This window comes from Anas platyrhynchos, chromosome 31 (assembly GCF_047663525.1).
Source record: "Anas platyrhynchos isolate ZD024472 breed Pekin duck chromosome 31, IASCAAS_PekinDuck_T2T, whole genome shotgun sequence".
NCBI classification, from domain to species: domain Eukaryota; kingdom Metazoa; phylum Chordata; class Aves; order Anseriformes; family Anatidae; genus Anas; species Anas platyrhynchos.
The window spans coordinates 2,688,472-2,709,164 of record NC_092617.1 but is presented as its reverse complement, the minus strand read 5'-3'; the positions used below and the strand labels follow the sequence as shown (position 1 = coordinate 2,709,164).

Sequence of the window (20,693 nt, the reverse complement as noted above, 5' to 3'; positions counted from 1 at the left end):
GTACTTCAGAGAGCACAGCCAGTCTGTCCATCCGTTCTGGTCTCAGCTGCCCTGCCCTGTGCTGGTGGGAGAGAAGAGCAGCGATTGTACCAGGGAGGTGCCTGAGCCCTCCCTCACACAACATTTCTGTCAGGAGCTGCCTCTCAACATCTGCCCATGTCCTTGCTGGGAACTGGTTCTGTGTCCCCACATCTCTTCCTTGTCCATGCTAACATATCCCATCTCACAAGCTGTGTGCTCAGACTCACTCATATTCCCTTCAACGGCAAGTATCCTAGGGCACTGAATCCAAAAAAGCCTTCCTCCTCAGACTAACCAAGCCTTAGTCTTCCTCCTGAAATGTCCATTCATAAACGCCACTCTCTCAAGTTTTTCCTAGTCAAAAATTAAAAGAAGAGTGAGACCCATTCCAAGAGATGCTATCAGCCATCGGATGTTCCAGCTGTAGAAAACCCCTCTGGCAACCCCACCTGCATGGCCCTGCTGCCAGAGCCACACAGTGTCAACAGCCTGCAGATGTGTCCTGCCACACGCTGCCTTCTGTTGTTGTGCTCCTCAGTGCCTCCAAGCCCTCTCTCCTTCTCTCCTCTCTGTGTGCCAGCTGCGGTCAGAGCCCCCAGCCCTGCTGCGCTGTGCAGAGGAGCTGCTCCTGGGCACAGCTGGCTCTCTGCACCAGGGCCCTCTTGCCACGAGCTCTCTCTGTCCCACAAGCCCGGCCCAGCTCAGCAGCACAGCACCAGCCCAAGGCACTGCAATCACCCCTCTGGGGGCTTTGCTGATGAGCCCACGAACCTCAGGTACTCAGAGACAATTGAAGACATCTCTCCAGAGGTCCAAGTCAGAGGCAAGTTTCCTGCAGTGTCCCCCTGAGGGCCAGCACTGACACAGCCTCCCTTGGAGCTCGTTAGAGCAGAACCCTGGAGGCAGTGAGGACAAGGAGACAAAGGCAATGTGAAGGTGACACTGATGTGTGGACAAACTGGATGTGTGTCACCAAGCACAAGGGCCAAGCCTTGACCCTTCGCCTGTAGGAAGGGAGATCCTTTCCCTGCACACCTTGCTCAGGGCTCTTTGTGGGGCACTAGGAGATGGGGATGTACATGGCCAAGTGCAGGAGAATGGTACAACCCCTGTCTGCTTCATGGTTGGGGGCGAGGAGATAATCAGGCCCTGGTGCTTTAACGATCAGCTGTCTCCTCATAGGCCTCAGTGACAGTGACAACAGCCATAGCCACAGACACAAAGACCTGGGTCCTGTTGGGACTTTGAGTCTTGCCATTCTCATTGCTCCTCTCCACATGAGGATGTCCTAGTGACTCCCAGACCTGCACCTCTTTACAAGCTAGTTTTTGGCACTTGTTCGTGCAGTGTCTCAGGGGATCTGAGCTGAGTCTGATAACTCAGACCTTCTTGGTGGCCATGCTCCTCGTAAGGCAGCTCTGTAGGAAACTGGCCTGGTTCTTGGTGTTAGGAATGTTTTAACAATTCGTGTCAATAAAGAACACTCTTCCTCTGGGTCCTGCACTGGCAATTTAATTCTTGAACCACAGATGCAGTGTGTCCCAGTCTCCCCTTCATTCTAGGCAATTTATCAAGTCTTCAGAAAATACTCCCCAAACTTATGAACCTGTTTGCTTTTGTTATTCTGGACTTCTGTTTCTAACAGTTACAGCCTTTTTTTTTGTCTTCTTTGAGATTAACTTAACACTGCCATAGGTGTGACTGTCCCTGTGAATGGCTGGTGAGGAATGTTTTAATTACTCGTGAAGTGTCAGTAAGAAAGCTATTTGTGTTTGCCTGAAGTCTTTGATGTCTGGGGGTTTCAGAACAACTGATAACAACTAGTGACTGTCATGGGATACTATGCAAGCCTCTGATATCTGGCCAGGTGGCCAAGAGATTAAGAAGAAGAAAAAAAAGAAGCTGAAGGACAGCTAGGAGACAAGACCTGCAGGGGATATCGTGTAAACTTGACATGGTGCCACGGAAGTACAAAGGGGAAGGACGAGAAAAAAACTTGGAGAGGAAGACTACGAGCCTTCGGCATGAAAGACCCCCAGAGACCCCCAGAGGAGACTGATGCGCATGCTCAAGTAGGAGGGACTGGACCCCGGAAGCTAATTATAATAATGTATTTTTTTTTTTAGAAGTAGTAATGAATATGTATTAGTCTAGGAGCATAAAAATCAGCTACTTGATGTAACTGGTGTGCATCCTGGTGGAGCGAGGACTCCCAGTGCACCCAGCGCTGTTTGCTTACCTCTATTCTTTTAATAAATCCTATTTATTTTTTTTTATTTAATCCTATTTTGAAGATTGAGCCATTTCTAACAACGGACCTCCATCTCCTGAGCCGGTTCTGGCCCCAGCGTGGGGGCTGCTGGGGAGGTCCAGAGCTGCCTTTGTGCCAGCAGCTGCGGTGCCTTGCGAGGGGCTGGGGCTGTGGTGGCCGTGTCCAGAGCCCTGCAGCAGCCTGCACTGGGCACTGCCCTGGGGCCAGCACAGCCTGAGCTGCTGGGCTGGGGAGAGGGCAGGGAGCTGGGGAGAGGTGGGCAGGGCCTCGGCTGGGCTGGGCGGTGCCCGGCAGAGGGCAACAACAGCATCAGGGAGCGGTGGCAGCATGCAGGGGAGGGCTCCCAGCAGGGCTTGGTGCTGCAGAGCCAGGGCTGCTCCAAGGGAGCCCAGAGCTGCAGGGACAGGGGAGAGGAGGCCAAGGGCCAGGGTGGCTGCTGCAGGGGCAGGGAGCTCAGCATGGCCCTTGCAGCCCCCTGCCCTGGGCCTGCCTCTGCCCTTGGGCTCGGCCCCAACCTTGGCTCTGCTGGCAGGAGCACTCTTGACATGCTCTTCCTGGCCTCCCCTCGACTGTGCACAGCTGCTGCCCACTCAGGCTGCTGCCACAAACGTGTCCTCACTAGCAGCACCACCCCTTGGGCGGCTTCTGCTGGCCTCCCCCAGCCCACTGCCTTGACTCCTTGTCTGTGCTTGTCCCCACTGTCCACACCCAAATGCGTCCCTTGGCTGTCAGCTTCCTCACCGGTGCCCTGTGGGATGAGACTGCCTTGGGTGGGACACGTTACCCTTAGGTGTTGTAGTGTTTCTTTGTTTTTTTTGATGGCACAAAATGTCCCTTCAGCAGTGATGTACATCCTTCTTCATGTTAAGCCATGATTCAGTGGCCTTCACAATTCTTAAAGTGTTTGCTTTATTTCAGAGATGAACTGGATTACGTCTCCTTGATTAGTCTGAGTCCCAATGCAATGCCTTTTGCCTTCTGCCACTCCTGCACAATACCTATGACTTTCCATTACTCTGTGCATTGACTTGATGGGTCATCTCACATTTTCCACTGTAATTCCCATAGTTGGAAGGGGATGGATTCCCAAAGTGCAGCAAGCTGATGGGTTATATCCTTGCTATTTGAAATTTCCTGTTCTTGAATCTTGCAACATGAATTTGCTGCAGATGTCCCTGGACGTAAATGGATGCTCAGCTGTCTACTAGGAACAAAGGAGAGTATCTTGGGTTCCCAATGGCCATTTCAACTTCAGGTCACTCTCAGGAATCCACTGAAGAAGGGGTGTTGTCTTTGAAGAGGTTTTCTGTGCTGGGCTGGACTGTAGTTGCAGGGAGACCAATGCCAGTAGCAGAGGTACCCTGGGAACTCCACCTGGCTCCAACTGAATCCCCCAAAGGGCTCTGGTCTCCTGCATGCCCTTTCTGATAGCTGCAAATCCAGGGAACTACTTCAAATACAACCAGGTCTCTGGTGGTTTCCCTGATTGCTTATGGTCAGACAGAAAAGTTCTGTGTCAATACCCAGTAACTTCATTAGTACTTAACTAATAGAACAACTACTCATCACTTCAAATGATTTAATCCCTTCCATGGAATGTCACACAGTGTAGTTTCTACCATGTAGAAATGTGAAATTTCAGGATGTATTTTCATCGCAGGAGAAGAAATACTGGTGTTCATCTGTAGTTGCATTGTCCTCTCATAGTCTGTCACAATGTGCTCCCTCATCTTCCAGGCACATCCACAAGTTTTGATTAAACAGACAATGCTGAATGTAGCTTTTCCAGCTATCTGCACCTATGCACTTCCCATGGTTCTGGTTTTCCCTCCTCTTACTCTTTGATCATTCACACTGCTCTCACCAACACAGCTGCTGCTTTGAGCATGAGGTAGAAGTAGCCCAACTTGCCCATCTATCAGCAATCTGTATTTTTTTTTCTTTTAGCAAGAACCTCATACTTCGTCACTGAAATAATATGGTATGGATCAATGCTAACACTATTGTTCATAATTTCATATCTATCAGTATAAAATACTTCTTGTACATTCAATCTTTTGGGAAGGTAAACCTCAGAGAAGGAATAGAAGATGAAGAGGTTTTTATTTTATTTTATTTTATTTTATTTTATTTTATTTTATTTATTTTATTTTATTTTATTTTATTTTATTTTATTTATTTTATTTTATTTTATTTTATTTTATTTTATTTTATTTTATTTTATTTCATTTCATTTCATTTCATTTCATTTCATTTTATTTTATTTTATTTTATTTTATTTTAAAAATTGCTGCATGATTTCATTTTCTTTGGTTAGAAATAACAAAGACCCTTCTGTACCTGTGTACAGCCACATCTCTTAGGAAAGCAGGTAGAAGCTGCTGCAAAGGGGCTGTAGCATCCAGCTGCAGCCTTGAGAGAAGTCTGGTGTAAGGAAATAAGCAGCAAGCGCCAGGTGGCCAATGAGAGAAATGTCAGGGCTGGGGTGGTGAGGAGCAAGGTTGTCCATGCACTGTCAGACCTCCAGAGTCTGCTTTTCCTCCCCACGCACATCTCTGAGGGAGACACCCTGGATCAATTTCAATTAGGGAATAATGCTCCCAACCAAAAGTCAACTCAATGCAACCTTTAAGATGAGACAAGATTTTTATTATGTGCTCTTCCTCCTTAACTAAACCATGAAAGCTCTACAATTAGCTCTACAAGTCTTGAAGCCGTGCACAAAACTATAGAGGGGATGTTAGGATTTTCTGCATTTTAATGAGTTCCACGGAGCATTTTGGTGTTGAGTCTATGAAGTTCAGCTACTGAGAGGAGAGTGATGCAACTGCTAGAGAAAGTAAAGTCAGGAGGACAAGTTGAAGTGACTTGGAGTATTAATGAGCCCCACTGAGGGCTTTTACTAACAAAACCTCCCCAGGGACTTGTTAGGGTAGATAATTGGAGGCCATGATTGCAGACAGGCAAAACACTGTCCTGAGAAAAGTTTTGGTTTGCTTTGATGAAGCAGAAGGGCCAAGGCCTGCCACCAGCTACTGGCGGGGAAATCCTGTACCCCATGCCTGGCTCTGGGCTTTTCCTGGGAATCTGTGGGGTGTGGTGGGCAGTGTGATGCCTCGAGACAAACACTGGTAAGATACCTCCCAGCCTCTTCACAGGGTAGCAAGGAAGCAATGATGGACCATCGCAATGAGTATAATGTGTCTCCTCATAAGCTCTAGACAAAGGGACAAAAATGTCCGGGCTGTTGTGTCCTTCCATTCTTGCCACCACCCACCTCTTTTTCCTCTATGCTGTATCACACTTAATCCTATTTCCTTGAAGTCTACAGACACCTATCTCTTTTCACCACCTTGCTTTCATCCTGGCATTTCCATCATTTCACCAATGTCTCATCAACACTCACCAGCTGTTCCTTGAAACACAAAGCTAGGGTCTGAGAACAGACACTCTTTGGGTGACCTCGGGCACCACAGCACGGACCCTTTGAGGGATATTTCTTCCTCCTCGTGACAAGAGCCAACCTTCCATGGTGCATTTTGTGGCAGTTTTTTCTCTCCTGCTCTTTCCTACTACCAAAGAAAGCTCCATCAGGGTGGAAACCACTCCTGAAGCAGGCATCCCAACCCAGCAGGCTCCTTGCGGCCTCGCAGCCAACCAGACACAAGTCACTTTCCAAGCCATGGGCCTTGTCTTCAGTGTGATTTGAACACCACACCTCAGCAGAGAGCCTGCTGCCTTGGGGAGCTGTCAGCCCTGAGGCCTTAGAGACACCTCGAGGGAGCCCAAGGGCACAGAGCAAGAGATGCCATGGTCGGGTGCTGCGCTGCTGAGCTGGGCCGGGCTCCTGGACCCAAGGGGAGCTCCTGGTAAGCGCTGCAGAGAGACAACTGTGCCCAGGAGCAGCTCCTCTGCACAGCGCAGCAGGGCTGGGGGCTCTGACCGCAGCTGGCACACAGAGAAGAGAGAAGGAGAGAGGGCTTGGAGGCACTGAGGAGTGCAACAACAGAGGGCAGCGTGTGGCAGGACACATCTGCAGGCTCTTGACACCGTGAGGCTCTGGCAGCAGGGCACTGCAGGTGGGGTTGCCAGAGGGGTCTTCTACAGCTGGCACATCACATATCTGTCAGGATGGTTCAATCTGTTTCTCCAGTGAGAAGTTGAATATGTTGTAGGGAATGGCATTTATAAGGTGTCATTTCCAGAAGAAGATCGAGGCTTGGTTTATCTGAAGGAGAAGACTTTTTTGGTTCTGTGTTTTCCCATTCCTGCATTGCAGGGGAGGCAAGCTTGACGGTAATGTGTTGTCAGGATTGTACAGGAGACTGAGAATCCCAGAGCATTGCACAGAGAGCTCAGAAGAGAAGCAATGAGATTCATACAGGTTCTCCTGCAATGAGAGATGATTGTCTGGGGGATGTTCTAAGACATGGAATAGGTTTTCCTCATTGAAGTCTGTTCTAGTTTTGTTCTGCATTCTCCTCTTCAACAGGCAGCTGTGTTTAATGTCAGAAAATGCTGAACAGCAGCTCTGTGAGTGAGTTCCTCCTGCTGGCATTCGCAGACACGCGCGAGCTGCAGCTCCTGCACTTCGCGCTCTTCCTGGGCATCTACCTGGCTGCCCTCCTGGGCAACGGCCTCATCCTCAGTGCCGTAGCCTGCCACCACCGCCTCCACACCCCCATGTACTTCTTCCTCCTCAACCTCGCCCTCCTCGACCTGGGCTGCATCTCCACCACTCTGCCCAAAGCCATGGCCAATTTCCTCTGGAATACCAGGGCCATCTCCTATCAAGGCTGTGCTGCACAACTCTCCTTTTACTTACTCTTTTTTGGTGCAGAGTATTCCCTTCTCACCATCATGGCCTACGACCGCTACGTTGCCATCTGCAAGCCTCTGCACTACGGGAGCCTCCTGAGCAGCAGAGCTTGTGCCCAGATGGCAGCAGCTGCCTGGGGCAGTGGCTTTCTCGATGCTGTCCTGCACACGGCCTGTACATTTTCCCTGCCCCTCTGCCAAGGCAATGCTGTGGACCAGTTCTTCTGTGAGATCCCCCGCATCCTCAAGCTCTCCTGCTCAGATGCCTACCTCAGGGAAGATGGATTTATTGCATTTAGCTTTTGTTTAGGTGTTGGCTGTTTTGTTTTCATTTCATTTTCTTATGTGCAGATCTTCAGGGCAGTGCTGAGGATTCCCTCTGAGCAGGGCCGGCACAAAGCCTTTTCCACGTGCCTCCCTCACCTGACCGTGTTCTCCCTCTTTCTCAGTACCATCATGTTTGCCTACCTCAAACCTCTTTCACTCTCCTCCCAAACTCTAAATCTTATGATGTCTTTTATGTACTCAGTGGTGCCTCCAGCAGGGAACCCCCTCATCTACAGCATGAGGAACAGGGTGCTCAAGGATGCAATCTGTAAATTCTTTGAATACATGCTTTTTCAGAATCAGTGATGTACCTTAAAGTTCCAACTTTATTTCAGAAACTGAGACAAAAATCTATTGGTTTCTCTATTATTCCCTTCTTATCTCTTTTTGCTATTTACTTCATTTTTTTTTTTTTTTGATTTAAATAGTCTTATTCTTAGACCCCTACCTGTTACGTTTTTATTTGCTTTGAGCCAAAGTAACGAAAGTCCATTTTATGGACATATGATCAGGCCTCTTGTATAGATACGGATAATAAAGAAGGCCTAAGAATTTCATTCGTCTTAGCATCCTTCTTTTCCCATCTCCTCCGGAGCTGGGGGAGGAGCCCCAGCATGCAGGAGGGGCTCAGGGCCAAGAGCCCAGCTGCCACATGGAGGAGCAGCCCCGGTGGCAAGTACAGAGTACGGCACTGTATGGGCTGCTGGCGGGAAAGTTAACATTCCAGCCAGACCCACTACAGTTAGCCATGAGATCTCATGCACCTTCATGACTTTCCTTATGTACCTACAGTGGCATCCCCGCCACATCTCTGTACGCCTCCTCTAAAGCTGGTGTCAGAAATACACCCAAGGAGATCCTCCCTGGACAGCCCTCTTGTTTTTCTGGGCTTCAGGATGGATCAGAGTCCCATAGTGATCACTGAAGGACAAAGGGCTGGACTGGGATCTGACTTCTCAGAAGCACAAGGCCCAGCAAACAATAATAACTGGGCTTGACTGGCCTGGGCATTTCCTGCAGTTGCTGGGTCTGATGGCAAATGGCATCGTGGAGAGGACTCTGGAGCTGCTCTGTGGCTGGGCCAGGCCTCTTGTGATGGCCTGGGGAGCGGGGCTGGCCCTGCGGGGCACAGGCACTCTGCTGGGGATCTCCCAGGCAAGAGAAGAGGGCTCCTGCAGCTTCATGGACCTCCATCTCCTGAACTGTGGCTGGCCCCATCTGGGGGCTGCTCGTGAGGCATGAATTGTGAGACTTCTCTGCAGTCACATGGCATTCAAAGATGGATGTGAGGGGCCATGGATCTGATGAGCTTGTGGGCCACAAGGAGGAGATGGGTGGGAATGCTCTGATGAGCTCAGCTCTGCCTCAGGATCTCCTGCCCCAGCAGCAGGAATGTGACTGTGGCAGTGACTATGAGGTCACTTCTGTCTGTAGCTGACATGTCAGCCTTGACTTCTCCCTGGGATCTGGACTTTTGGGCTGACATCTGGCAGTGGCCTTGCTAGGCCAGCAGAAGGCACCTGCGTGGCATGCTGACTGGGGGATTCCCTCTGCCTCCAGAGCCAAAAGGACCCAGACAGAAAGAAGGCCCGCATATGGGTTGTCCTGTCCCTTCTGCTTGAGTCCATGAGTGGAGAGCAGGAGGCACAAGGCTTGGCTGTGTCTAGCCAAGAAGCTGCAAGGCCAGCAGCAGACCCATGGCTTGGGAGATGCTGCTGAGTGTCTATGATCGGACCCAGCTTCTTTTTTCAAGGAACAGCTGGTGAGGGTTGATGAGACTTTGGTGAAATGATGGAAATGCTGGGATGAGAGCAAGGTGGTGAACAGAGATGGCTGTCTGCAGACTTCCAGGAAGTAGGAAAAGGTGTGGGACAGCATTTTAAATCATGCAGAGGAGAAGGCAGAGTGCTGGCAAGAATGGAAGGCCCCAACAGCCCTGTCCCTTTGGCTAGAGCTTATGAGAAGATGACATATAGTCATTGCAGTGCAGCCTCTTTGCTTCCCTGCAACCCTGTGCAGAGGCAGGGTGGTGTCATACTAGTGTTCTTCTCATGGCATCACACTGCCCATCGCATTCCTCAGACCCCCAAGAAAAGTCCTGAGGCAGACAGGGGGATGCAAGATCTCTCCTCGCAGTGGCTGGGGTCAGGCCTTGGCCCTTCTGCATTACCAAAACCAACCAAGACTTTTCTCAGCACAGTGCTTTGTTTGTCTGTAATCATGGCCTCCAATTATCTGCCCTAACAAAGCCCTGGGGAAGCTTTGTTAGTAACAGCCCTCAGTGGGGCCCATTAAGACTCCAAGTCACTTCAGCTTTTCCTTTTCCATTTGCTTTTTCGCACAGTTGCATCATTCTCCGCTCAGTACCCAAGTTTCATTGACTCAGCACCAAAATACTCCATGGAACTCATTAAAACACACAAACTCCTAAGCAGCCATATCTCTCCCACCATTTTCTTCAAGTCTTCAAGACTTGTTCAGCTAATTGTAGAGCTTTCATGTTCTAATTAAGGGGGAAGATTTCAAAGAGCATCTAATAAAAATCTTTCTTCATTTTAAAGGCTGAATTTTGTTGTGTTTCAGTTGAGAGCATCATTCTCCTGTAGGTATTGGTCTAGGGTTTCTCCTCTGAAGCCCTGCATAGGTGGGAAGAACAGGGGTTTTCCTGTTTCAAAACAAGCAACAGGAAAACATGCTGCAATTTAAAAAAAAAAAAAAAAAGTTCCTTATTTTGTTGCCTCCAGTGATGTTTACCTTCCCAAAAGGATGACTGTACATGATGTATTTTACAGTGATTAATAGGAAATTTTCAATAATCGTGTTAATAATAATCCATATCATACTAATTCAATGATAAATGATGAGGGTCTTACTAAGGAAACCATTAAAAGACTGCTGAGACATGGGTGAGCTTGGACTCAATGAAACTCAAAGCAGCAACTGGGTCACTGAGAGCAGTCTGAATGGTCAAAGAGTAAGGGGAGGGCAAACCAGGAGAACAATGGAAAGTCCAGGTTCAGACAGGCAGGTGGAAAGGGGACATTCAGCATGTTCTGTGTAATCAAGATGGGTTTTGTGCCTGGAAGATGAGGGAGCACACCAGGATAGACAAGGTAATGAGAATGCAAGTACAGGTGCACATCACTATTTCTTCTCCTGCCATTAATATAAACCATGGAAATTAGCATTTCTTCATGATAGAAATTACACTTCACATGAGACATTTTACAGAAGGGATTGAATCATTTGAGCTGATGAGTAGTCGCTTTATCATTTGAGTACTAAAGAAATAACTGGGTGTTCAGGCCGAGCATTGCTGTCTGACCATAAGCATAACCAGGGAAAGCCTCCAGTGGCCCCGTTGTGTTTGAGGCACTTCCCTGCACTGGCAGGTGTCAGAAAAGACCTGCAGGAGGCCGGAGCCCTTTGGGAAAATCAGATGGAGCCAGGTGGAGTTCCCAGGGCACCTCCACTGCCAGCAGTGGTCTTTGTCCCTGTAACTGCAACCTAGTGCAGCACAGGAAACCCCTTCAAAGACAAACCTCTTCTTCAGTGGGTTCCTTGGACTGACCTAGATTTGAAATGGCCCTTGGAAACCTGAGATACTCTCCCTTATTCCTACTAGACAGGTGAACATCCGTTTACCTTCCTGGGTCATCTTTAGCAAACTCAGGCTGATAAACTCAAGTACAGCATGATTCAAATGGCTGAGGCAGAACCCATCAGCTTTCCCCACTTTGGAAATGGCCCCCATCCAACTAAGGTTTTGAAAGTGAAAAATGTGAAATGACCCATGAGGTCAAAGTGCAGAGTAAGGGAAAGTCACTCATATTGTGCTGGAGTAGTGTGGTGGTTTTCCGTAATGAGCAGCTAAACACCAGAAACACTCTCTCACTCCCCCTCCTTAGATGAGGAAGGGAAGAAGTAAAATAAAGAACAACTTACGGGTTGAGATATGGATAATTTAATTAAAGGGAAATAATAATAATAATTATTATTGTTGAGGAAAGATTATTATGAACTAAACTATTTATCTAAAGGGAAAAAAGGGGAAAGGGGAAAAGGGAGGGGGAAAGGGAAAGAAGGAAAACAAACAAACAAGACAAATAAAGGCTACGTGGAAGTGCAGAGGAAAGAAATTACTCTCTACTTCCCACAAGTGAGCGATGCTTGACCACGTCCTTGAAGCAGGACCTCAACGCACGTAGCCGGTGTTCGGGAGGAGGACCAAAGTTTTCCCAACAAGAGCCCACCCCTCCTCTCTGCTTCCTGTTTCCACCTTTTTTTGCTGAACCCAGTACAAGTAGCAGAAGGCAAAAGCATTGCATTGAGCCTCAGAATAATCAAGGAGACCTAATCCACTTCATCCATGAGAAAAAGCAGAGTGAAGGACGTTGAGTTGTGTCCTAACATGAAGAAGGATTACATCACTGGTAAAGGAACTCTCTTTTTGTGCCACCATCAAAGCAAATTACACAACAACTCTATCAAATAAAGGTAACCTGTTCCACAGTGGCGCTGTCACACCACAGGACAGAGGAGGGACATTTTTCAGTTTCAGCCTCTTTTTCAGAGAGGCTTTGCCCTCTTCCTGTTCACGATGGCGCAGATCCTGACCCTGGATGCTCCATGAGCACCTTGCAAGTCCTGGCAGGCTGTGGGGAGGGGATGAATGCTCTGGGCCCCCTTCCTGCTCTGCCCAGACCAGCAAAGGACTTGGTGGCTCCCTATACCTCCTTGATGCCACCACTCCTGTCATGATTCAAACCCAGGAAGCTGCTTCTCTACCGGTCAGGGTCTCCAGGGGCACTGGGCATCCACCAGTGGTGACTCAGTGAAGCCCTGACACCCTCACCCAGGACTCTGTGCCCCCATGCCCCTCTGTCCAGGTGGAACCCCAGCACAACACTAAGACCTTGAGCCTGATATTCCCTGAGTGTCTTCTGCATTCCAGTTTGGGAAGAAGAGCCCTGAGTACTGTGCAAGTTCCTTTTACTAACAGGATGCCAAAACAGAGACCAGGTGTCATTCAGGAATAAACACATTCCAAGAAAGCCTCTGGGTCACACAGAGGACTGGTCATCTGGAAAAGAGGAATGAAAGCAGACATCTAACTGGAAATATTTTAGTTATTAAATTTTATTAAACATTTGTTCTATTACATTTTAAAGAATGCTATACCTAATCATCACAAATTGCCTGAGATTAACTTGAGTAAAACCAGAAAAGTGAGATAGCCAATTTATTGCTATGTAAGTATTACCACTTGAATCAGTTTCTTCAGTGTGGCTTTCAGGTCCTGGTTCCTCAAGCTGTAGATGAGGGGGTTCACTTTGGAGGCACCACTGAGTACAGAAATGAAACCACCGTGTCCAAGGATGTGGAGGAAATGGAGGAGGGCTTCAGGTAGGCAAACAGGACAGTGCTGACAAACAGGGAGACCACGGCCAGGTGAGGGAGGCACGTGGAAAAGGCTTTGTGCTGGCCTTACTATAGAGACGAGAGGACTGTCACCTAGATCCACACAGTCTAATCCAAATCGACTGCTCCTACACGTGATAGCTGGGCTCTTGTCCTGGAGCCTCTCCTGGATGCTGGGACTGCTCCCGTAGCTCCAGAGGGGATGGGAAGAGAAGGAAACTGAGACCAATGAATTTCCGCTGACGTCTTTATTGTCTTTAACTACCAAGGAATCCTGGTTCTGTATGTACATTAGATGATATAGTAAAAACTAACACAAAACATAACATTCAGAATGTTAAGAATTAGATTATTAAAAACAAAATAAAATATTGTTCAAATATTAACAGAGAAAAATAATTTTTAAAACGTTGTCTCATTTTCCCAAATACCCTTTGTTTTCTGTTAGGATTGTTATTAATGGCAATGTTATGATAACACTAGTAACGATAAAAATGATATGATATAATATGAATCAAAATATTTGCATATTATTAAGAATACATCCTCTGAACACATCATGGATGCTTAAGAAGCATGTATGGAAACAGTTTCCTCACTGCATCCTTGAGCTCCTGGTTCCTCATGAGAACAGAGATGGGTGTTTGCAGACTTCAAGGAAATTGGTCAAACTGTGGGACAGCAAAGGAAAGCCTGCAGACAACAAGGCAGAGGGTGCTGTTAAGAAGGGTAGGCCCAAGCTACCCTGGGGTTTTTGTCCCCTTGGCTAGAGCTTATGAAGAGATATGATATATTCATTGCGATGAGGGCTCATGGATTCCTTTCAACCCTGTGCAGCAACTTGGATGTGTCATACCACTGTTCTTCTCATGGCATCACACTGCCCACCACATCCCACAAAACCCAGGAAGAGCCCTGAGCCAGATGTGGGGGTGCAGAATCTCCCCTCCCAGTGGCTGGGGTCAGGCCTTGGCTCTTCTGCTTCAACAAAACCAAAAAAACACTTTTCTCAGCACAGCGCTTTGCCCGTCTGTAATCATGGCTTCCAATTTTCCAGTTCCTGCCTTCATACGTCCCTGGAGAGGTTATGTTAGTAATAGCCCTCACTGGAACCCATTAATACTCCAAGTCACTTCAACTTCTGACTTGACTTGCTCAAGCGGTTACATCACTCTCCTCTCAGTACCTAAGCTTCATAGATTCAACACCAAAATACAACATGGACCTCATAAAAATGAAGAAGCTCCTAACATCTCTTGCATAGCTTTCTTAAAGACTTCAAGATTTGTTCAGCTAATTGCAGAGCTTGCATGAAGTAGTTAAGGAAGAAGATTTCAAAAAGCACCTAATCAAAAACTTCTTGTTTCAAAGTCTGAATTTTGTTGCATTTCAGTTTTGAGCATCATTCTCCTATTGCTGTTCATCCAGGGTGACTTCTTTGGAGACCTCCATCAGGAAGAAAAGCAGAGTCTGGAGGTCTGACACCTCCACTGCCAGCAGTGGTCTTTGTCACTGTAACTGCAGCCCAGCCCAGCCTATGAAACCCTTTCTAAGACAAGTTAGGTGTTCTTTGGGAACAAAATAAATATTAAAATAAAATAAAATAAAATAAAATAAAATAAAATAAAATAAAATAAAATAAAATATTAAAATAAAATTAAAATAAAATAATAAAATTGAAATAACCGTTGGAATCTGAGAAATTCAGCTTAAATCTTAGTAGAAGCCTGGACATCTATGGTCTCTCATGGGTCTTCTGTGGAAAACTCAGGAAGAAAAGTAAAAAAAATATATCTTCAAGTGGCTGTAGCTGTACCCATGAGCTTGGCCTCTTTTGGGAAATCATCTCCTTCGAGCCACAGAAACCTAAACTGAGTAATGTGAAAAGACCTGCCCAGTCAATAGAGTAGGACAAAGTCATGCTTCCTGTGCTATAGATGCAGAAGGCAAAAAGAATTGCATTGTGTTTTATACCTACTAGGAGGAAAATTAACTCTGTCCTAACCAGAACAAGGGTGCACTCTATTCCATCATCCAGGTCATTGACAAATAAGTTGAACAGGACTGGACTCAGTGTAGATCCCTGGGGGACAATGCTGGCTACAGGCCTCCAACTAGTCTCTGTTCCACTAAGCACGACCCTCTGATCTCTGCCATCCAGCCAGCTCACAACCCACCTCACCGACCACTCTTCCATCTCATACTTCCTGTAATTCCTATGAGCTTGCCTATGAGGATGTTATGAGAGACAGTGCTGAAAGCCTGGCTGAAGTCAAAGTAGACAACATCTTCTGCTCTCCCCTCACCCACTCAGCTAGTCATTCCATCATAGAAGCCTATCAAGTTGGTGAAGCATGGTTTCCCTTGGTGAACCCATGCTGACTACTCCTGATCACCTTCTTCTGTTCCACAGGCTGGAGATGACCTCCAGAATGAGCTGTTCCATTGCCTTTCCAGGGACGGAGGCAAGGCTGACCGGCCTGTAGTTGCCTGGGTCCTCCTTCTTGCCCTTGTTGAAGACTGACATGACATGAGCTTTCTTCCAGTCTTCAGGCAGCTCTTCTGTTCTCCATGACCTTTCAAAAATGATGGAGAGTGGGCCAGCAGCAACATCCGCCAGATCCCTTAGCACTCATGAATGTATCCCATCGGGGTGCATGGATTTGTGGCTGTCAAGTTTTCCTAAGACATCTCTGGCCTGATCCTCTTCAACCAATGGACAGTCCTCGTTTCTCCAGATTTCCTCCCTTGTTCCTAATGCCAGAGATTCTGGAGGGCTGCTCTTAGCAGTGAAGACTGAAGCGAAGAAGGCATTCAGTAATTCTGCCTTCTCCGTATCCTTTGTCATGAGGACACCCACCTCATTAAGCAGTGGGCCCACATTTTCCTTCCTCTTCCTTCTGCTCTTGATATATTTGAAAAGGACCTTTTCTTGGACAATGTCCTTATATTCTTCCCAAGTGGCTTGTCCCTTTTTTCCATGTTCTGTACACTTCCTTCTTCCATTCAAGTCACTCCAGGATCTCCTTGATCATCCAAGCAGGTGTCCTGCTCCCTTTGTCTGACATTTTGCTCACAGGAATACAAAGCTCTTGAGCTTGGAGGACTTGCAGGTCAGTGCACTATTGCTGCCGGTGCACCGTTGTGGCAGCCATCAGTGCCTGCTCTTCGACTCTCAGCAACCCCACAACAGAAGGGTCCTGTGTGAGACCAGGCAAGGTAGACAACTATTTGGCATTCTCTGTATTCACGGCAGTTATGCCAACAGCCCTCTGGTACCCTTTTGTTTAGTTGTTTGCCCTTGGAATAAGCCAGAAACACAGTCTGGAGGCATATCATTAGGGTTACCTAATGATGTTCAAATTACTCAAGAGCTATCGTGTCCGGCCTGAAAGAAAGAAGGGGAAGGTGCCATGCCTTGTTCCCTCCACCAAGTGGATTCATGAGTGTCATACCAGTAGCACCTCAAATAATATTTATTGGTGCAGAGTTATGGAAAGCATCACAAGCCCATATTTGCTTTCCTAGTGGTAACTTAATAGTTTCTTGCAATAAGTAGTTGCTTTACAGGTAGGGATTTGTAGCAATTTGTAATACAGACATTCACAAAAACAGAGCAATGAGGTGACCGTGTCCTTTTGTACTACGGAATCCTACCAACCTACTGCTGTGATCCATGGGCGAGCTGACCCACATAGGTCCTGATCGTTGATACTTTGATGCCCTTGGAGAGGTCCTCAAAGCTGCAGGAGCAACCACAGACCTGGGGCTTGGAGACATCCCTTTGCTGCAGAGAACAGATTCAACCACAGCGACTGGACCATTCAGATACCGGAGTGACAAGAAACTGGCTTTTGTTCTGCTCAGGTCTGCTGCCCCCTCGCACACAGCCAGGCCTGTGGCTCATCTCCATGTAGAGGACGAGGAGTCAAAGCTCTGCTGGTGCCCAGCTAAGAAAGAAATACTCCACCTATGGAAGGGCAGGGCTGGCAGGGAAGTGGCACAGGACAGGCACTCACTTCTTTCTCTTATTCCCCACCCAGGGAGCCTTGAGACCACGGGTCAGTGCCTGTACTGCCCACAGGTGTCTGCAGTCTTGTATCCTCAAGATCCATCTTCTGTATGTAACATTTTTACTTTTTTTTTTTTTTTTTCCTCGCAGTGTGGGGCCAGCATTGGTTGACCTGGTACCTGGCAGTGAAAGGCTGTGTCTCACACTGTTGTGGTTTAACCCAGCCGGCAGCTAAACACCACACAGCCATTCAGTCACCCTCCCCGCTCCCTCTCTGGGATGGGGGAGAGAAACAGGAAAATGAAGCCTGTGGGATGAGATAAAGACAGTTATTAGGACAGAAAAAAAATGATAATAGTAATACTACTAATAATGTGTACGAAACAAGTGATGCACAATGAAATTTCTCACCACCTGCTGACCGATGCCCAGCCTCTCCCCAAGCGGCTGCCCCCCCGACACTGGCTAGCCACCCCTATCTATTGTTTAGCATGATGTCAGATGGTATGGAATACCCCTTTGGCCAGTTTGGGTCAGCTGTCCTGGGTCTGTCCCCTCCCAGCTCCTGCTGCACCCCCAGCCTGCCCACTGTCAAGAAAGAGCGAGAAGCTGAAAAGTCCTTGGCTTGGTGTAAGCACTGCTCTGCAACAATTAAAACGTCAGTGTGTTATCAACATTATTCTAATCTTAAATCCCAAACACACCACCCTACCAGTTGCTAGGAGGAAAATTATCTCTATCCTAGCTGAAACCAGGACAAGTGAGCAGCTCCTTGGGTGTATTCCTGATACCAGCTTTGCAAGAAGCAGAGGTGTGGCAGAGATGCCACTGCAGAGACAACTTTCACCAAGGTACACGAGACCTAAGGGCTTAGTGAAGTACAAGAGCTCAAGAGAACAACATAGAAGCCAAAAGAGAGCAACAGTGAAAAGGTCACATCCTGCTGCTGGCCATGGCTCCAGGGAAGCAGCAGCCCCAACCTGAAGGCGGCAGAAAGGCAGAGCCCAGCGGGCAGTGAGGGGCAGTCTCAAGGTCCACTGGGGCTGCTCCTCTGTGTGGGAGCAGCTCCAGAGGAGATGGGAAGAGATAGCATCTGAGACCAATGAAGTTCTCGTGGATTCTTTATTCTCCTTATCCAAACAGGAAGCCAAGTTCTGCAGGTATATAGGATGATTGGGTGAAAGCAAATAAATTAAAAAAAATATAATAGACAGAATGCCATGAACAGAATTCAACCAAAATCACAATTTTAAGAGATAATATTAATAATAAAAACAGAATTGCAAGCTATTGTACAAAGAGATTGTTCAGATAACCTGTGCATCCATTTAATATTATAGGCACACTATTGATGCAAAAGAAGCATGTATCCAATTAGTTTCCACAAGGCGTCCTTGAGCTCCTGGTTCCTCATGCTGTAGATGAGGGGGTTCACTGCTGGAGGCACCACCGAGTACAGAAATGACACCACCATGTCCAGGGATGGGGAAGAGATGGAGGGGGGCTTCAGGTAGGCAACCAAGGCAGTGCTGAGAGTTAGAGAGACCACAGCTAGGTGAGGGAGGCACGTGGAAAAGGCTTTGTGCCGGCCCTGCTCAGAGGGCATCCTCAGCACTGCCCTGAAGATCTGCACATAAGAAAATGAAATGAAAACAAAACACGCGAATGCTAAACAGAAACTAACTACAAGAAGTGCAGCCTCCCTGAGGTAGGCATCTGAGCAGGAGAGCTTGAGGATGTGGGGGATTTCACAGAAGAACTGGTCCACAGCATTGCCTCGGCAGAGGGGCAGGGAAAATGTGTTGGCCGTGTGCAGGACGCTGTACAGAAAGCCACTGCCCCAGGCAGCTGCTGCCATCTGGGCACAAGCTCTGCTGCCCACGAGGCTCCCGTAGTGCAGGGGCTTGCAGATGGCAACGTAGCGGTCGTAGGCCATGATGGTGAGAAGGGAATACTCTGCTCCAACCAAGAAGAAGAAAAAGAAGACCTGTGCAGCACAGCCTTGATAGGAGATGGTCCTGGTGTCCCAGAGGGCATTGGCCATGGCTTTGGGGACAGTGGTGGAGATGCAGGCCTGATCGAGGAGAGCAAGTTTGAGCAGGAAGAAGTACATGGGGGTGTGCAGATGGTGATAGCAGGCTACGGCTGTGAGGATGAGGCCGTTGCCCAGGAGGGCAGACAGGTAGATGCCCAGGAAGAGCGCGAAGTGCAGGAGCTGCAGCTCGCGCGTGTCTGTGAATGCCAGCAGGAGGAACTCACTCACAGAGCTGCTGTTGGGCATTTCCTGGTTCTGGACATGGACACTGCTAAATGAGAAAAAAGTAAAATAAAATAAATAGAGAGTGTTACGAGTAATGTCTCTGAGCAAAATTGAGAAAATTCACAATTAAATCCTTACATTCCCTGTTTCCAAGAAGACCTTTGCCTATATCCCTGTCTGGAGCCCTGCTGTGTGCTTGCTGAGTGTCCTGTACACTGCAGCCTCCTCTGCCCAGCAGCTCCCAGTGAGCCTTCTCTGCTGCATTCAAGGTTCCAAAAGGGAAGGTTCCTGGGCAGTGGCTCCCTCTGCTGAGAGAGGGATGTTTGGCTGTGTGACTCTGTGTGTTTTCTGTGTTCAATACCCAGCAGACAAAATCAGCAGATGGATCGTGCATGTCTGGCCAGAGAGAACAGGGAGCATGCCCTCCTGCTTCACCCGCCGTGCACAGCACTCCCCGTCAGAATCAGACACCACCAGCTGCCACGCTGGGCAAGGGAGAGAAGCAGGCATGGGCAGGCAGGGCGGACCCAACCCAGTGCAGAGGCTGCGGTGTTGGTAAGGTAAAGCCTGTCCTCACAGCCCTGTGCCATCTGCCCTGCACAGACAGCAGAGGGACAAGAGTTCTGGAGTGGAAGAAGCATTTGGAATATGCTCCTGGTCATATGGTAGGAATTTGGGAGTAAGACCTCTGTGGAGCCAGGAGCTGGACTCGATGATCCTTGTGGGTCCCTTCCAACTCGGGATATTCTATGATTTTGTGATTCTGTGCCTTCTTCCATGGAGGAAGGTGGAGGGGGTCTGCAGCAAATGTGTCTACTGACACAGAGTTTTAGGGTTCAGACACCCCATATTCTCAGCCCCCCATATTATACAAGCCGTGACAGAAGCTCTGAGGGGAAGAGAGGAGACCAGGGGGTGCTGCAAGGAAGGTGCCTGCACTGCAGGGGAAGGCAGGGAGGGAGCAGCTCCCTCTCACTGCCTGCCCATGTCCCTGCTGCCTGCAGTTGTCCCTGCCAGCAGCTCTTTCTCTGTCCCCACGGCTCCTCCTGTCCATGATCACAGCCCCCATCCCACCTGCCGTGTGCCCAGCTCAGCCCTGCAGAAACCTCCTGGGGATGGGGACAGCTCCGGGGACATCTCCCTGTCTGCAGCTCCTAAAGAACAGCTCAGAAAAGCCCTGGTGCAGTCTGTAAGCAGAGAGAAAGGAAGGGATATTTTGAGGATCTTCACTAACGTGTTCATGTCTCCGTTCAGTGCAATAGGAAGCTCAGTCACTTGTGCAAATCCAACTACACCGTTAACATAGAGCTGACACCACTATCAGGGCAGGAAGAGGCAGGCAGAGAGTAAAGAAAGTGCCTTTTCTTTGCAGGCAGCCCCTGCCCTTCCCTTCCTACGCCCAAGCCCCTGGGCTCCCTGGGCAGGCTGAGTGCTGAGCGTGGCAAGCAGCAGAGGCCCTGCCCTGGCACACAGCCCCTGGGGCACAGCAGGGACCCTGCTCTGCACCACAGCCCTGGCCACCCCTGCCTGCACCAACAGCTTCTCCATCGCCCAGCAATTGC

General features: G+C 48.4%; 1 protein-coding gene across 1 annotated transcript; it reads right to left on the bottom strand.

Annotated features, from left to right (window-relative positions):
• Positions 1 to 18,216: 18,216 nt before the first annotated feature.
• On the bottom strand, positions 18,217 to 19,152 carry LOC139999973 (olfactory receptor 14C36-like). The gene has a single exon (XM_072029648.1). The coding sequence runs from the start codon at positions 19,150 to 19,152 to the stop codon at positions 18,217 to 18,219; it is 936 nt and encodes a 311-aa protein (XP_071885749.1).
• Positions 19,153 to 20,693: the final 1,541 nt, after the last annotated feature.

Excerpts from the sequence above, each read along its gene's own strand:
- LOC139999973 (XM_072029648.1), bottom strand. The coding sequence starts at position 19,152 with ATGCCCAACAGCAGCTCTGTGAGTGAGTTCCTCCTGCTGGCATTCACA.